Source organism: Gadus morhua, chromosome 23 (genome assembly GCF_902167405.1).
Source record: "Gadus morhua chromosome 23, gadMor3.0, whole genome shotgun sequence".
Taxonomy (NCBI): Eukaryota; Metazoa; Chordata; class Actinopteri; order Gadiformes; family Gadidae; genus Gadus; species Gadus morhua.
Window position 1 is genome coordinate 10824648 of NC_044070.1, and position 18253 is coordinate 10842900.

The 18253-nt window shown below is 44.2% G+C and overlaps 2 protein-coding genes across 3 annotated transcripts; one reads left to right on the forward strand and one right to left on the reverse strand.

The window, feature by feature from the left end:
• The first annotated feature begins 58 nt into the window (after positions 1-58).
• enosf1 (enolase superfamily member 1) lies at positions 59-11661 on the forward strand. 2 transcript variants are annotated; one of them, XM_030348842.1, is made up of 15 exons: positions 59-222; positions 359-461; positions 1479-1594; positions 2156-2242; positions 2348-2374; positions 2523-2595; positions 2809-2847; positions 5740-5822; positions 5994-6116; positions 6401-6535; positions 7224-7265; positions 7698-7827; positions 8417-8516; positions 10501-10582; positions 11401-11661. In XM_030348842.1, the coding sequence occupies exons 1-15, from the start codon at positions 142-144 to the stop codon at positions 11500-11502; spliced, it is 1323 nt and encodes a 440-aa protein (XP_030204702.1). In that variant the 5' UTR covers positions 59-141; the 3' UTR covers positions 11503-11661. The 2 variants fall into 2 exon arrangements, with proteins under 2 accessions (XP_030204702.1, XP_030204703.1); XM_030348843.1 differs by lacking the exons at positions 2523-2595; positions 2809-2847 and having other exon boundaries at positions 199-222.
• tyms (thymidylate synthetase) lies at positions 11631-16572 on the reverse strand. Its single transcript, XM_030348860.1, has 7 exons — positions 16251-16572; positions 15011-15084; positions 13926-14100; positions 13272-13373; positions 12707-12882; positions 11909-11980; positions 11631-11822 (listed from the first exon to the last, which is right to left on the reverse strand). The coding sequence occupies exons 1-7, from the start codon at positions 16435-16437 to the stop codon at positions 11685-11687; spliced, it is 924 nt and encodes a 307-aa protein (XP_030204720.1). The 5' UTR covers positions 16438-16572; the 3' UTR covers positions 11631-11684.
• Positions 16573-18253: the final 1681 nt, after the last annotated feature.

An 18253-nucleotide genomic window follows, 5' to 3' on the forward strand; every position in this document is an offset into this window, starting at 1 on the left:
GAGTTATTTGTGAGCAACGCTGTTCAGCCTACCAATAAGAGCTGTCGGTGGGCGGGTCCATGGTTGGTTGTGGACCACTCTTCTGTGGTGTTTCGCACGCTGTGTCAGGCGCTGACTGGACATTTACGGAAAACAAACAACATGCCGCAGAAAATAGTGAAACTCACAGTAAAGGACGTGAGGTTCCCCACGTCCTTGGGGCAACATGGATCTGATGCGATGGTGAGTTATTACAGAACAATGCCGACACGGACACTTGCGTTCTTGCGGATGTACTGTACTGTACCCCAAAAGACGCGCTGACATAAGTTAATCAATAATCGATCACTTAACTTATCCATAACTTTTTATTTTGTAGCATACAGATCCGGATTACTCCGTTGCGTACGTAGTTATTGAGACTGACGGTGGGATGAAAGGATATGGATTGACGTTTACTGTTGGAAGAGGAACTGAAGTTGGTGAGTTGGTATGGGGTTCAGTTTGGTTTGAAATGTGCTGGGAACCGATAGGCATTCGGAAGTGCATTTTCGGAAATGCTGGGTACGATGAGATGCACTCATTTTTTACTCCTCTTTTTTCTCGTTCTGAACGATGGCATACCCATGTAGCTAATTACTAAGGAATAAAATGTATACAAAAAACTGTCTGGCATGTTTTATGAAGAAAACGATTCACAAAAGCATTGGACATATGACCCACTTTGTTCTGCTCCATGTATCCGATGTTGACTACGTGACCTGACACGGCTAAGCTACCAACATAAACAAGAGGAGCTAGGAAAGGAAATTAACGTCGTGTTTATGTTCAGAAGGGGCAAACGTGTGGCTACACACGGCACTACAAAAGTCGTCAAGAGTGAAAAAGCTAAAAAATATATATTGCACAGCTGAACGCTGCATCACATCATCTGGCTGTTCTCAATTCACAACACGCATTCCTATAGCCTCCATCAGGCATTCAGGCAAACTTTATTTATGTGGCAGTGGTCTGCAGATGCATCCAGTGGTGTAGCCTACCACATTCATTAAGTTCAACAGGTTATCGCTCTGATACTGTCCATGGTACTAGACACCTGCTCTGGTGCTTTTTACCTATGTATTCAGGCTAAAATTGCTTGATTGTCTGATGCCTTATCATTGCATCCCAGCCAAAGAGTATTGGTATTAATACCTAATTTGTTGTCCATGCCAGGCTGGCAGCTCATACAAAGCGAAGCAATGGGGTCTTGCTTCGCCTAGTGACCCACTTATTAAGACTACTTTTTTTTTTACAAGTTGTGGGTACAAAATTAATCTTTACGAAAACTGGTGGGTACTCGTCCCCAGCGGAATTGGCGCCTATGTGAGTTGGTTATTTATCCCCCCCTGCGCGTTCACGAACTGCGCGTACACGAACTGCGCGTACACGCATAGTTCTGCGTGGTTTTTTCAAAGTAGTGTGAATAATTCATATTAATACATTTCTTTATTTATCAGTTGTCTGTGCCGTGAAGGCCCTCTCTGGTTTTGTTGTTGGGAAGACCTTGGAGGAAATAGTTGGCGACTTCCGTGGATTCTACCGTCTGCTCACCAGCGATGGCCAAATGAGATGGGTAAACACACACACACACACCAGCTTTCTTCCAGTCAGGACACAATTCAGAGTTTACTTCTGAACTGCACATTTATTCCAAACCAAACATAACTTCCACACAATAACGAAAAACCTGGGAGGAATTCCTGGCCCTCCGTGGGGAGGGCCAGGACCTTGGATTCCTCCCAGGTTTTTCGTTATTGTGTGGAAGTTATGTTTGGTGACCTTGGGCTTTCAGGGGCCATGGGCCAGATCCGGTTTGACACACACACACACATACACACACACACACACACACACACACACACACACACACACACACACACACACACACACACACACACACACACACACACACACACACACACACACACACACACACACACACAAACACAAACGTGGCTTTAGGGACCCCAGTGACCCCATACATCTGCATTTAAGAGCAACAGAAGTATAATAATGACAAAGATTCAACAGACCCAGATCGGGGACACGTTGGATAAACGTTTCTGCTAAATGGCCAATAAATAGTTGGTGTACACTTCGCAACGCCAGCTAAAATGTTATTTATCCGAACCAGATCGGCCCGGAGAAGGGTGTGATCCAGCTTGCCACCGCGGCTGTGCTGAACGCCGTTTGGGACCTCTGGGCCCGAGCGGAGGGCAAGGTAGGGTCATCGGAACCAAAATGTTGTCCTTCATATGCTGCTATGAATGGGAGCGGGCGGATAGAGCGCCACGACTAACCCTCCGTCATTACGTTGTTCCACCAGCCGCTGTGGAAGCTGCTCGTCGACATGGTCAGTAAACGAAACCGTATTGACCGCTGTATGTGAACACATCTAGAGTTCAACCATTTTGGATGCTGTGTGTTGATCTGGAGGGAGACTGTATTGGCTGCTGTGTGTAAAGCCATCCTCAGTGAGAGTGTGGGATCCTGTGTGTTAGAGCCCAGAGCAGCTGGTGTCCTGCATTGACTTCAGATACATCACGGACGCTCTCACTGAGCAGGAGGCTCTGGGTGAGGCATGCTGCACTTTATTACATAACAGCTTAGGAAGCAGTTTATCAAACGGGACTGTAATAAAGAAGCCCATTCAACTAATGTCTGATTATGGTGCTCGATTTCCAAATCATCAGTCCCGGGTTTTTTTGATTTGTGGGTTTGTCTCTCTGACTCTCTCTCGCTCTCTGACTCACTCACTCACTCACTCACTCTCTCACTCTCACTCAGACCTCCTCAGGAAAGCCCAGACAGGCAAGACAGAGCGAGGTAAGCCCAGTAGGGAAAACATCAAGTTTCAGTAATGACTACTGTGTCAGGAGCCTCTTGAGAAGCCCTTACAGGGGGGGTGAATGCTACATTTTTACACTGGACAGCAGAGGTTCAAAATAATCGCCTCCTGATCACGGATTTAGATCTTAGATCTGCATCTGCTTCCAAGTGCATCGTTTTAACCCCACCAACATCTGCCAATTCTTTTTATTTTTTATTTGACCAGGAAAGTCCCATTGAGATTAAAAACCTATTTTTCAAGGGAGTCCTGGCCAAGAGGCAGCAAAAAGTAACACAGTTACAACATACACACAGCAATTAGAATGATAAAAAACTATTTAAAGTAAAGGAGGTCGTCTCAAGTGCTCTCAGCCTGGATTTAAAAGCATTCAAAGAAATCAGTTGTTATTTTCCAGTCTTTTTGCAGCATGCTCCATGTAGCAGGAGCAGAGTAGATGAAAGCCATGTTTCCCAGTTTTGTGCGGGCATTTGGAACAGACAGCAACAGCAATCAACGCTTCTCCGTGTGATTCGATCACAGATGTTGGAGGGGCAGTAGCCCAAGCAAGTCCTTGTAAATAAAAGTGCACCAGTGTCCCAGCCTCCTTGTGGACAAAGAAGGCCATCCCACTCGAGCATACACTTCACAATGATGGGTCAGGGCTCCACAGAAGAACAAAGAAGCATGATAAACATGGTCAATCTCACTTAGACATTGAGCTGAGGCGTTCATATACATCAGGTCCCGAAATCTAAAATGGATAAAAATGTTGCAGTGACAAGCTGCTTTTTCACCTCAAAAGAGAAACACAATTTATTTCGGAAGAAGAAACCCTTTAAGTTTGAGTTTCTTCACAAGATTGACAATATGGGGCTTGAAGGTGAGGGAGTCATCAAGCAAGACAACAAGTTATTTGTACAGATGAACCACCTCTATGACATTTCCCTCAAGAGTGAACACTGTGGGGACAGTTTGAGGTACTTTCTTAGTTTTTCGAAACAACATTAGTTTAGTCCTGTCAGCATAGAGGACTAGTTTGAGCTGCAGGAGTGTTTGCTGGACCGCATCAAAAGCTCTCTGCAGAGATTCAGCAGCTTTAGCATGAGTTGATCCAAAACAGTAAATAATTGTCATTGGCATTAAAAATGTATGTTAGCGTCTACATTTTTTCCCCCAACCCATTAATGTACATAATAACAGGAGGGTTCCTAATATCAAACCCTTTGGCACCCCCTTGTGGACACTCTCAAATTCAAGACAGAGACCATCATAATTAATACACTGAGTACTGTCGCTCAAATAATGTGTGAACCAGGAAACTACATGATCTGACAAACCCAATCAAAGAAGCCTATGCTTTAAATGGTCTTCATGGTTCACAGTGTCAAAAGCTTTTGCCACATCAATAAAAAGTGACACACCTTAATGCTTTTTATCAAGAGCAAATAGTATATCATTGATCACTTTTGTAGCAGTGATGGTACTGTGATTTTTCCTGAAGCCTTATTGTAGTTTTGAGAGACGATCATTTAGAAACTTGAGTTTAGAAACTCTTTTAGTTGAGCCAAGAGATTCAAGAACTTTTGACAAGACTCACCAATTTGATATTGGCCTCTAGTTAGTTAAAGCTGCTGGATCACCTCCTTTTAATGAGGGGGTAACAAAAGCTGACTTCCAAACAGATGGAGTTTCTTTGTTTTCGATTGAGAGATTAAAATGGATTGTAAGAGGCTGTGCTACAAAATCAGCTGCTATTTAAAAAAAAATAGGGCGCCATCAAGTCGGATCCAGGGGGTTTTCTGTGATCTAACGTTTTGAGGGCTTTATGCACTTGCGGCACAGTAAAAGGTAAAAAAAATAGGGTTCTCCTTTAAACCTTGGGAGGTCTGTGCAGGGAGTCACAGAGGTAGCTCCTGTAGAGTCAAACAAAGAACCAGATAATACGAAATGATTGTTAAAGCAATTTAGGACCTCAGTTTTATCATAGACTGGGACTGAGTCTTTTAGAACAAATGTCGGAAGAGCCTGAGGACTTTTAATTACAGATAAAGACTTAATCACTTTCCAAAATGTCTGTGGATTATTGAGGTTCTCAGTTGTGACAGATAAGTAATCATAATTGTCCTAATGAATGCCTGCATGTCTCACCATTCAAGTGATGAGTTTAGGGTTGATGGGTTGAGTACGCAATCATGTGAGTAAGAGATATGGTTGTTGTAAAGTGATTCATGTAACTTTCAGTAATTTACCCGGTGTATTTTCAGGTTAAATTATAATGTTTATGCTACTGCAGGCCTACATAACGTCAGGTTAATTTAAAACGATATTATCCTCTACTCAGGGGGGAACACCATGTTCGCTCTTATCTGGGGGATGTATATCATCGCATGTTATAATTGTATGTTTTTCTAATAATGCTCTTGTGATTGCAAAGCTGTATTCCTCCAGTACCGTGAGACTGATAAGAAAAAGGAATGTTTATTAACAGCAACAGGAACACAGTATTTTACAGGGATGTAAAAGAGGCTATTTATGCACTGCTCGATTTGAAATTGAGATCTTTATTACTCGTTCATTCTGTCTGTGTTTCCAGAACAAATAATTCCATCAGTTTGTAACTCCACCTTTGGTCGTAATAAGGCTCATCAAACTCAGCATCCTGATTCAGTTTTCAGCACACTGCCTATCCATTCCACCCTAGATCAGTTTTTTTACGGTTGGTTTATATATACAGAACCTTAATGAGACCTTTTAATCTTAAACTAATGTTCTCTTTCATCATTAAATATCCATAGCTTCCAAATAAGCAATATCTCATGATCCCAGATGATTATCCAGTGGTTGGGGCCCCCTGCTTTAGTTGTTGATGGTTCTATTCCTGGTTCCAGAGGAGCAGATGCTCAAGGAGGGCTACCCCGCCTACACAACCTCCTGCGCCTGGCTGGGATACTCCGACCAGCAGCTCACACAAGTTTCTACACCCCACCTACCTCCATGGCTTTGGTCCTATACCGACACTATTTTAGGCTTCTGCACTACACTTTTAAATCCTTAGACTTCCTCTTCCCCAGTGGGATTGTGGGTAAAACACATGACCATTGTGTTTATACAATGTCTGGCTCTTCTGTGTGTGCACGTGAAGCTCTGCACGGACGCCTTGGCCAGTGGGTGGAGTCGCTTCAAGGTGAAGGTGGGGGCGGAGCTAGAGGATGACGAGAGACGGTGCCGCCTGATTCGCCAGATGATCGGACCAGACAAGACTTTGGTGAGATTCATAACATTTGAATGTATTATATTGTTTAACACTGTAATTATAGTTTTCTCTCTATCTAGAACGATATAGTATTATGCATTCATAAGAGTATTATATATTCATAAGAGTATGATATAGAATTATTATATGTTCGGGTATACATTAGAAAATATTATAATAAGCTTAATATTTAGCCTTTTTATTCTAATTCTTCATTGGAACATAACAGGATTATTCACAAGTGTATCACGTGCTCTATAATATGATGTATATAATGTGGTATATAATGTGGTCAGATGATGGATGCTAACCAGCGGTGGGATGTGGGCGAGGCCATCAGCTGGGTGACCAGCCTGGCGCCGTTTAGACCTCTGTGGATCGAGGAGCCCACCTCCCCGGACGACATCCTCGGACACGCCACCATCTCTAAGGTCAGAGGTCACATTTACTCTCTGACTCTGTGTGTCTGTGTGTGTGTGTGTTGTGGCGACCCGGCCCCAGGAACGTCTCTATCACTCAGGAATTACCATACGCCAAGGTCCGTTCAAAGCCCCATAAGGCATATATTCATTGCACAACGGAAAATGTTTGGGTCTGTGCCCACCGCGGGAAAAAACGAAATAATACTAAGGCTCCGTGAGCCACGGAAGAGTCAGTGTTCTTGTCAGCCCGACTCGGTTGGTCTCGTCCCTGAAGAGGGAGGTCGCTCCCGTCTAGCGCTCTCTCCGCGGTCCGTTCCGCGGCTGCCAACCTCGTCCGGCCTGCGGGCTCCCTCAGGCGTGCTGGGATAGGGTCCACTAGATCCAATGGTCGACCCGTCCAAATCGGGTCCTGGAGGTTTCCTGGTCCCCACGTGCTTCCAGCTTCCCCTCCCAAGAAACGTGGCACAGCTTTAAAACGTTACCTGGTCTTCCTCGTCCTCCGCCGCAGGTGTTCTCCATGGCGCCGATTAGGGTGAGGCAATGGACGCTCTCTGGCCCCGACTGGCCCTCCACCACCTCTCCCCTGGGCCGCCTGGCCCTCCACCACCTCTCCCCTGGGCCGCCTGGCCCGAGGGGTTGGGACCGGGGTGCGTGCGTGACTATTTTCTCTCTCGTGATAATAAATGTTGTGTTTCAGGCACTTGCTCCTCTGGGTATTGGTGTCGCTTCAGGAGAACAGGTGAGATTAGGCAATCATCCTCCCCATGTTAACCAGTAGAAAACCATTGTCATTTCAACCTTTAGAAAACCATTGCCAGCAATGGTAACAAATAGAAAGCCTGGTGCCATGCTGTTAACCAATAGAAAACCTAGTGACATTCTGTTCACCAATATAAAGCCTAGTAAACATACTGTTAACCATTCGGAAGCCTAGTGACATTCTGTTAACCATCAGATAGCCTAGGGCCATACACCAACTATCAAACAGCCTATTGACGTGCTGTTAACCAATGGAAAGCCTAGTGCCATGCTGTTAACCAATGGAAAGCCTAGTGCCATGCTGTTAACCAATTGAAAGCCTAGTGCCATGCTGTAAACCAATAGAAAGCCTAGCAACATGCTGTTACCCTATAGAAACCCTAGTGACATGCTGGTAACCCCTCCCCGCCAGTGCCACAACAGGGTGATGTTCAAGCAGTTCCTACAGGCGTCTGCGCTGCAGTTCGTCCAGATCGACAGCTGCAGGTTGGGCAGCGTCAACGAGAACCTGTCTGTGCTACTCATGGCTCACAAGTTCCAGGGTAACAGCTTCACTTGACCCTAGCCCTAGCTCGACCCCTAATCCTAACCCTCTAATCTTAACCCTCTAAACCTGGCACCTCCCACCCTAACCCTCCAAGTACAACCCTAGCTCACACCCTCAGACTAGCCATGCAACTAGCTCAGACCCTCTAACTAGCTATACACCTAGCTCCAACCCTCTAAGTAGCCCTACACCTAGCTCCAACCCTCTAACTAGCCCAGTCGCTCTAACTAACTATAGACCTAGCTCCATCCCTCTAACTAGCTCTACACCTAGCTCCAACCCTCTAACTAGCCCAGTCGCTCTAACTAACTATAGACCTAGCTCCATCCCTCTAACTAGCTCTACACCTAGCTCCAACCCTCTAACTAGCCCAGTCCCTCTAACTAGCTATACACCTAGAGCAGCCCCTCTAACTAACTATACACCTAGCTCCAACACTCTAGCTAGCAATACACCTAGCTCCAACCCTTTATCTAGCCATGCAACTAGCTCAGACCCTCTAACTAGCTATATACCTGTTACTATAAGTCGTCTAACTATGGTATTAACCCCCCACTTTCTGTCCTCCTCCTACTCCTAATCAGTGCCGGTGTGTCCTCATGCTGGGGGGGTGGGTCTCTGTGAGCTGGTTCAACACCTCATCCTTTTTGACTACATTTCCGTCTCAGCAGACCTCAACAACAGGTATTCAAAACCCCAACCCAGCAATCAGCCTGTAGAAGCATATAGCCCCAACACTCAGCCTGTAGCATATAGCCCCAACACTCAACCTGTAGCATATAGCTTCAACATTCAACCTGTAGCATAAAGCTCCAACACTTCACCTGTAGCTCCAACACTCAACCTGTAGCATATAGCACCAACACTCAACCTGTAGCATAAAGCTCCAACACTCGACCTACAGCATATAGGTCCAACAGTCGACCTACAGCATATAGCTCCAACACTCAACCTGTAGCATAAAGCTCCAACACTCGACCTACAGCATATAGCTCCAACACTCAACCGTAGCATTTAGCTCTAACAACAAACCCTCCTTTACGTTTTCCAGCAATTAATGTGTACGTTTACACACCAAAGATTAAGCCTGGAGACCACCCTTGGCACATGATCTCACATTCTACTTTGCGGTAGAATGTCGAGAGTCCGTGAGACACAGAGGCGGACAGAGTACACAGCTTCCTTACTTGAGTAAAAGTACAGATACCCCTTGCTAAATTTTACTCAAGTAAAAGTACTACAGTCAGATGTCTACTTAAGTAAAAGTACTGAAGTACTTGTTTTTAAAAGTACTTGAGTATCAAGAGTACAAGAGTATGTTTTCTAAATATTGCATTATCACTGCCACAGTGCTTACATTTATGTATAGAAACGTCCTACATGGAGTTATGAAAAATGTTAACACCTTGGAGAATGTAAAAGGAATTGAAAGTAAAATCAAGTAATTTTCATCTTTTTACCATGGCAATAGCACAATGAAAATTCAGCTAACAATTCTATGTATGTGTGAGTTTCTCCGTTTTTTTATCAATCAAATCAACAATCGTCTCATCTAATTCTGACCATGGAGTTGGCTTTGGCGGAAAGCGAAGGTGATTGCTGATAGGCTGAAGACTGTCCTAATCAGTTTGAGAGGGAATCACGTTTGAGAGGGAAACAACAAATTGAGGGTTTCCGTGATTTTTCTTTTCTCCTTTTATTTTTCAGAAGGAGTAACGGGTACTCACGGTTATGGATAGAAATGTAACGGAGTAAAGAGTACAATATTTGCCTCTCAAATGTACTTGAGTAAAGTCATGAGTACTCCCAAAAAATGATACTCGAGTAAAGTACAGATCCCTCAAAATTGTACTTAAGTACTGTACTCAAGTAAATGTACTCCGTTACTGTCCGGCTCTGGTGAGACATATGACTGCCCACATCGATCTCCTGAAATGGTCAATGTAATCGGGGGCAATCAGGACCTGTGTTTTAGTTGATGTCAAATACAAGCCACTGCCGGCATAACAGTAATTGTGCCTCCCGAGTCCCAAGGCAAGTGTTCCCGCCTACTGAAATCGATAAGGGAAGTGAGAGGTCCAAGCTGATCCATGTGTAGTGAAACAGAATGTTGGATCACATGATCAGGATGGTCTCTAGTAGAGCTGGGCAATTAATAAAAATAAATAATAATCGTAATTCCAATTTATGGTTAAAAATGAAAGTCGATAAGTGATTTTTTTAATTTTTCAAGTTCAGAGATATTTAACTGGTATTTACAGTAGCCCCACCACTTCCCCTTCTCTGAGGTCCCGTAGTTCATATTAACGCCCCCTCCTCTTCAGAAAAAGTAAAATATCAACATGGCAGCATGGGAGATGTTTATTAATTTTGCTTTTGTTAATCACTGTTATTCTTCAAATAAAATCCAAACTTTAAAAAATGTAATTTGTCATTTATAGAAAAAATATCGATTTTAATTCAATAATCGGGTTTGGTTTGAAAAAATAGGAAATTTCTTTTTAGGCCAAATCGCCCAGCCCTAGTCAACTGGGATTGACAGAGTACACTCTCAGCTCCTGCAGCTTCAACCATTTAGCTCCGACACCCAACCCTTACCCCGACAACCAGCAGGTCACACACTCACGATTGGATGTCCTTACAGCTTGTGTGTGTTTGAATGTTTCAGGATGTGTGAATACGTAGACCACCTTCATGAGCATTTCACCAGCCCGGTGGTCATCCGCAACGCTCACTACCTCCCCCCCAAGGTAACTTACTCCTCCGCACACACCCACCTTACCTTTTGAAAGCCTATTTTTAGTCTAGGTTTAGGCCTAGCGCCAACATGATAGGTCCCGTTTTCGGTCACTGAAAACACCTTCCAAGGTTGAGATTTGTCCAAACTGTTTGGTTTAATGGTGTCAACGGCTGAACAGATGTTTTTTGGAAACATGACCTCTATTTGCTCCTTAGTCTACCCGCCCTCTCTTTATTAACAAAAGTAAATAATGTATTGAAATATTGGGCAGTTCATCTCCACAGGTTTGCTATTATGTGCTTAAAGCTTGAAAACCAGCCAAAAAAACAAGCCAAAGGAAGACTGATCAGGATCCTTATAACTATATTGTATGATTGGTCGTTCCTGCTTTTGGTATAAAGTCGGAGGCCTGCGTAGCTAGATCTAACAACAGCCTACCAGCTTACGCAACCTAGTGATACAGCAACAATGATTAGTGAAGAAGCTTTTGGCAAACGGAACTTAGTAACTTCATCCTTCGCTTAACCAACATAATGGAATATATTATGTCTGGACTTTAGGATGTTAGCTTGGCGAGAGCCAGCCCTCGTACAGAAATTGTTATTTCCGTGTTGAGTTGAACCTTACAACCACACACGGAAATACGATACAATTCATATATAATCAAGTATTATAGAAATAAAATGTTTCTTGATTCCTAAAGCTACCATTTTTTTTTTGTATTTGATGTATATTTGAGTGTCTCCGGTATCAAAGTAAAGTAGCTTGTTTTGGATATAGTGTAAACATCATGACTACAATCTGAAGAACGTGTTGTCATGGTTACAGGACCCGGGGTACTCATGTGAGATGCTGGAGTCTTCTGTGGAGACGCATCAATTCCCTGGCGGAGTGGTCTGGGCCAACCTCTTAGCCAAGGCTCCCGAGTAACCATGGGAACCCCCACCTTAGTGACCCGGGTCAAATGTGACTAACGAGGAGGGCGACAAATTGATTACACAATGTATTAACTGCGAAATCCCTTCCCACAAGGAATGAAACAAATTATTAACAAAATGAGGAGTTGATAATAAAAGCTCTTTAATGTAACACTGTAAGTCTCATAAAACATTTCAAACGGCCATCTGCATCTTGATGGCGGGATGCGGCTGGTAGCCACAGATCTCAAAGTCTTCGGCTCTGAAGTCGTCGATCGTCTCCACCTTCCGGAGGATCTTCAGCTTGGGGAACGGTCGGACCTCCCTCTGGAGCTGGGGAACAGGTCTCGGGTTAGACACAACGCCCTGGACATGGAGGAGTCCTACATCTAGGCTTTGCATTCTGAACGTCAGCCTACCTGTTCTTTGAGCGGTTCGATGTGGTTGAGGTAGATGTGGGCGTCGCCCAGTGTGTGGATGAATTCTCCGGGCTAAAGGAGAACAGGAACAGGAGTTGGTGAGTGATGGCTTCCCACAATACAGTATTATAATACAAATAACTATTTTACTAGTTATTTGGCAGACCCTTTCATGCAAAGTGAGGTAGTGTATTCAGATGCATGTCATTAAGGAGCGGTCAGGGGTAAGGTAGAACCGTGGACTCTTGGAGTCGAAGACCCTGACCAGACTATCCTATCAGAACACACCCATGAGTTAATCCATCATTTTCTTCCCCCCCACCTCTAGCATCTGCCACTATACTTTATTTTGATTAATTTCAATATTAGTTTAGTTTGTTTGTCTCAATATTGTATCCTAGGAAAATGATCTATAGCTAAACATAATAAAGACAAACAATATTGAAAGGAATCCAAATAAAGTATAGGGGCAGATACTTGAGGAGGAAACTAGGGTAACGTCCTACTGGGGAGCTATAGTGTGTTAACCTAAAGTGGACTGGCGTCGATTTCTGCTCAGCCACTTTCATATAAAACAATGGTGGACACCGACAGACTTGTAGAACCCTGAAGGTAAACCTTTGGGTTAATCTCTTCTTAGACGACCTGGAGAATCACAACAGTACCACAATCACATCCCATAGGTCAATCTCTTCATATCGTATTGCAGTTTTTACAGAACCTATCGTATCGGCCCTCGAATGGTTGGACTATCGTGCAGTGTGGTCCCTGCTGATCGCCGTCCCTAGCCCTCCTCACCTTGAGGCCGGTGACGTGGGCAATCATGTAGGTCAGGAGGGCGTAGCTGGCGATGTTGAAGGGCACGCCCAGGCCCATGTCCCCGGAGCGCTGATACAGCTGGCAGGACAGCTCGCCGTCGCTTACGTAGAACTGGCACAGGGCGTGGCACGGAGGCAGGGCCATGTTGTGCAAGTCTGGAGGAACACAGCAGGGGGCGTCAGACGGGAGACACTACCACCACTACCACAACAGAGTCAGACCCTCCACTTGTCAGACTAAAACTTCCTTCTAATTTACTAATTTTTACCCTTCTGGAAGCCTGAAACTAAAGTATTCCTGACCATCAGCTATTGATACTTGGGTGGGTGATGACGGCCTATTGAAGTGGCCTAATGTGTGTGGTGATGACATTTAACGCCAATAGTGCGTGTGTGAGGTGGGATATATTACAGTGACAGTATGCGAGTTGTGATGACGCATTACAGCGACTCTGGTGATGACCCATTGCAGCTCCAATGTGCGAGTGGTATTGTTGATGACCTGACCTCACATCACAGCGACCGTGTATGTTGGACCTCGTTACCTCTGGGGTTCCAGGCGCACATGATGATGCGGCGGTCCTCCGGGTTGCTTCTTATGGTGTCCACGACCTTCTGCAGCTGGTCCACGCCCTTACCCGAGTAGTCTGCACACACAACCACACAGCTATCAATGACATGTCACAGCACCCTCATATAGGTCTCACTGATCGTCGTCATTAAGCAGCAGGTAGGGGATGGACAGTACAGAGACAGGTCAGTAAGGAGCAGGTAGGGGATGGACAGTACAGAGACAGGTCAGTAAGGAGCAGGTAGGGGATGGACAGTACAGAGACAGGTCAGTAAGGAGCAGGTAGGGGATAGACAGTACAGAGACAGGTCATTAAGGAGCAGGTAGGGGATAGACAGTACAGAGACAGGTCAGTAAGGAGCAGGTCTGGGTTAGAGGGTCATCTTGCTCAGGGATGTCTACAGGTCGAATAGACATTGGAGATTGAACCCAGAACCTTTCAGCTGGGAGTCCAACACCCTCACTTTGTGGATCACATTCCTGATGTGATTTAGAGACATAAAATGTCGACATATTTAAACAAAAGTCCATTTACACAATAAGAGAAGAGGACATCCGCATTAAGGTATAGCTAGTGGTTAATTCCCGTGTGGAGGCGTGTACCAGGAGCTATAGCTAGTGGTAATACCTGCGTGCATGTCTGTGTATTCGGCTCCAAAGTGCCTCCACTGGAAGCCGTACACGGGGCCCAGGTCGCCCTCCTCCCGCTCCTTGAAGCCGTTTTTATCCAGGAACTCCCGGGAACCGTTGGCGTCCCAGATCTTCACGCCCTTCTCAGACAGCTCCTTGGAATTCGTGGAACCCTGGACCACCGCAACAACACGGAACAGTTACGACCACGCCACTCAGGGTTGGACAGGAAATACCAAAGGTAAACTAGAAAATGCATTTCCTGCAGAAAATGCGGTGAGTGCTGTAGTGCAAAGTGAGGTTGAAAGTATGTTTTAATAAAGACACTTAGTTTAAGGGGTATAGAAATGTTAAATGGCTTAAATCCAGAGGAGGGATTCATACAAAAGTTCAAATGGAGTAAACAATGTTAACATTCAAGATAATGTAAATGGTTGGAAACAAATAAAGGGACAGCTGAATGAAAAGCGCAAAGCATTGCCAAAATGCAGAAATGTAAAATTAATTGAACTGAAGAATCTAAAAGGTCAAATGTATTGCAGTGCACATTCCACCTGGAAGCTGATGTCGAAACTGAATAACATTACCGGGTAAAGTGTTTCAGGATTTTGCTTCTTCAGGTAATGATTACCTGAAGAAGCAAAATCCTGTAATACATTGTTACAATAGCTGGAAGCTAAGCTGTAATACTGTCAAAGCTGGAAAATAGTAGTAGTGCTACTAGCTGTAGTAGGAGTAGTAGCTGAAGTAGAAGTAGCTGAAGTTATGGTGGCAGCCTACTAGCTGAACAAACGATATGTTTTATGAAAAGGTATGGTATTGATCTTGGAGAAAGAATTATAATAATCCCGCCTGTCTTTTTTTAAACCAGTTGAAATTGTATGTACTCGCCTAATGCTAATTTCTCCAGCCTAATGTTACTAAAAAGCAGTCAAATTCTAACCTCTGCGTAAATCAATGAACAATTGAGGAAGGAGATAGGTCCCAAAGTTTGTAGAGATAATAAATAAGAAAGATGAAAGAATAAAACTTAAGAACAATAGATGAGCGCTGCATTGAGCACCCCCCGGTATTCATTCTTACCTTAATAAACCATAAGAGTTCTTCAAGAATTCCCTTCCAAAACACCCTCTTGGTTGTCAGGAGGGGGAACTGGTCTGAACATAAAGAAACGGGTCGTCAATGTCATAAAAGGAGTCTATGGTTGCATCCCTATCCTCATTAGCTGTGTTCGAAGTAGTTCCCTATTCACTGACTAATCCGTATATAGTGTTCATGATATAGTGCACTACATAGGGAGGGAACGAACAAACGAGAATTCGGACACTACGCTGAACATTTCTAAACGTCATTTGCGTCAGTAAATGCGCCGGGTTTTTGTGTGACGCAGACAGACGCGCCCACATCATATAAACAAACCGGGCCCTCACGAGGAAAGCTGAAGGTTGTATTGATGTTGAATGTTACATTACCTTGATCAAGTTTTTTTAAATTAATTTTGAATGTTAAATCCCAAATAAATTCTTGACATTACTAAACGAAAGCCGGAGACTCCATCATTAAATTAAATGTATTATTATTATTATTATGATTATCATTAAATGTATTTGTTTTCGCAGTTATTTAGCTTATTCTTCTCCTCCTCCGGAAAAACACGACCGCATTGCATATAATCTGGGCTATGCAGTGGGTGGAGGAGGTCAAGCCAGGGCCAGTTGTGATATGCTCTGACTCTGCTTCAGTGCTGATGACATTGAGGAAGGGAGGGCTTGGAGCCAGGTCGGACCTCATGGTGGAGCTTCTTACCCTGATGTACAGGATTGAGGGGGGGATATATTAATATGTGACTGCATACAAATGTGTCCAAAGACATGGTGACTAATGTATGATAGTAAGCATTATTGGCCCTTAACACTAATATTCAGAAACAACACTGCCTCAAAAGGATATTGGCCTAAGCAACACCAGTAGAGGCATATACTTTTCCCTGAACTTTTAAACATTGCAAACGTGCAAAAACATAATTATATATTTATGTGGCATTCAGTCCAATGCTTAAAAATATATATGAGGCATTCAGTAGGCCAGTGCTGTGGTAAAGTGTGCAAAGTATGACCAAGTGTTTTTTTCTGTTCAATAGATAGAACTTTATCAATCCCCTGTAGGAGAAATGTGTTCATGTGAGACTTGAGAGCCCTGGTAGTAGTATAGTAGTCCATAGCACTACTTCGTCTCGCCTGCTATTTTAGCCTGTATAAGCCGCTGTCAAAATGTAGAAACTAGTTTCATCTTTCAGAGCATGATGTGTGAACACAATACTCACCTCGTAGGCTGAATCTGGCCTGGGAGCCGAACACCGACAACGCACCGGTACCAGTCCGGTCCCCCTTGCGATTCCCATGCTCCAGGATGTGTCTTACTTGGCTCAGATATCCCCGTTCATCACTGAAGAAACACCCCTGGTTGTCCCCCGTATTGCTTTCCTGCTCCTCCTTGTTTAGTTGAGGCATTGAGAACCGTAAGAAGTGCTTATGCTTCGGTGCTCGGCTTGTAGGTTATGGCTTTTTCGCGCTTGTAAATTTGTTGTATTCCCGCTAAAAATGTGATTGGCCGTCTCTGGTGCCCTCCTCCTCCTTAGCGGAGGGAAGTTCATTTTTTGGTTGGCTGATTTGTGCTCAGCTGCAGCCTGTAGGACAAGGACATCCAACGTCCAAATGCTGTCACGTGATTCCACTTGCCACCCCCCATTGACGTCACTGGCTAATCGCGCGGGAGAGCTTCATTCTCTTCAGATTCAGATTCAGACTTTATTGTCATTGTGCAAACTTGTACAATGAAATTGGGGTGGTGCTCACTAACCATGGTGCAAAATAAAGCAGTGCAAAAAGCAAAAATACAAACAGCAATAGGCCTTTGCCCTATTCAGCCCCCGGGAGTTGGCAATGTCCTCCAGGGAGGGCAGGGGGCAGCCGATGATTTTCCTGCCGTCTTCTGCAGGGTCTTCCTGTCTTCGGCTGTGCAGTTTCCGTAACACACCGTAGGCCTAATGCCATACACCAGTACACTTTCAACAGCATAGTGGTAAAAGGTCTGAATCGACTACTTCGCCAAGATGACAACGATGGCAAGTCACTAAAAGTAATGAATGAAACAACCTAATTGTGATTTCAAAAACATGCGTTTGTGAAATGTTTTTTTGATGGGTCCACTCCTTAAAGTGTAATTCCGGCGCAAATTGAACCCAGGGTCTTTGTTTTGGCATGAAAACCCATCAAATAAGCCCTCCATATACCTTGGGAATCGTATTTGTCCGCGATTGCTTAGCCAACGTGGTCTTATTATAGCCCGATCAGTTACTAAAAAACACATAGAAAGAATAAAGCATCCAGCATATGATTTCAACAATGTGTATGAGGGCATACGCAATCTGCATTACGCAACAGGGATGGTCGCACAGTGGAATATTGATGGAAACCAGCGGACGATCGGTGGGTGGAGATGTGCGCGCATTTCAGAAGCAGGGAGATACCGCACAAAAATCTATTTCTAATTTGACAGTTTGCCGTGTGCCTGCCTGGCAAATGCTGCCGTTGAGCGGATCTTTTCCATAATAAACAATACTGAACACACACACACACACACACACACACACACACACACACACCCACCCACCCACCCACCCACACACACACACACACACACACACACACACACACACACACACACACACACACACACACACACACACACACACACACACACACACACAACTAACACACTACACTCAAATTATAAGCTATAATCTAGCATGTAAGCAATCGCTCCATTAATTAGTTATTCAGTGTTGCATGTATTATGCTTATTATTCTTTTTCTATTGACCAAACGTATGACTATCTTGTTTTTGTGGTTCGGCATCTGCAGCAGCACTTGTCTCAACTAAGAGCATGCAGGCAAAAAGCGCGGCTCCTTTAAATGGAAAAGCAAAATCGCAAGAGCGATATGAGCTGTAAATATTTTGAACAGCGTTGCGTTTTGAGCTATTCGGCAATTTTGCATCTTTTACAGCTTTTGGTGTGAACGTAAATTATAAAAATCAACTGATAAATTCTCCCTAATGTTCAACCATCGCAAGCAGTTCTAATAACCGATTCATCTGATTCAGCAAAGAAGCGCAAAGAAGTCCCTGCGGGCATCCATACTTGTTGTAGTTATGAAGTCTAGTCCCACGAGCGATGTTTTTCCGGTTTTATACCATAGCCTACGAACGTTTCCTGAACACTCTTATTTCGGTAGAAGGGAAGGTTTACGTAAAGACACGTAAGAG

What these genes read in the sequence shown, in the direction of transcription:
- enosf1 (XM_030348842.1), top strand. Translation starts at nt 142, where the DNA reads ATGCCGCAGAAAATAGTGAAACTCACAGTAAAGGACGTGAGGTTCCCC. An exon ending in AACATGGATCTGATGCGATG is followed by an intron (nt 223 to 358) that starts GTGAGTTATTAC and finishes TTTATTTTGTAG; the next exon opens with CATACAGATCCGGATTACTC. An exon ending in GACACGCCACCATCTCTAAG is followed by an intron (nt 6,536 to 7,223) that starts GTCAGAGGTCAC and finishes GTTGTGTTTCAG; the next exon opens with GCACTTGCTCCTCTGGGTAT.
- tyms (XM_030348860.1), bottom strand. Translation starts at nt 16,437, where the DNA reads ATGCCTCAACTAAACAAGGAGGAGCAGGAAAGCAATACGGGGGACAAC. An exon ending in ATACACAGACATGCACGCAG is followed by an intron (nt 13,374 to 13,925) that starts GTATTACCACTA and finishes TTGTGTGTGCAG; the next exon opens with ACTACTCGGGTAAGGGCGTG. An exon ending in TCGAACCGCTCAAAGAACAG is followed by an intron (nt 11,823 to 11,908) that starts GTAGGCTGACGT and finishes CCTGTTCCCCAG; the next exon opens with CTCCAGAGGGAGGTCCGACC.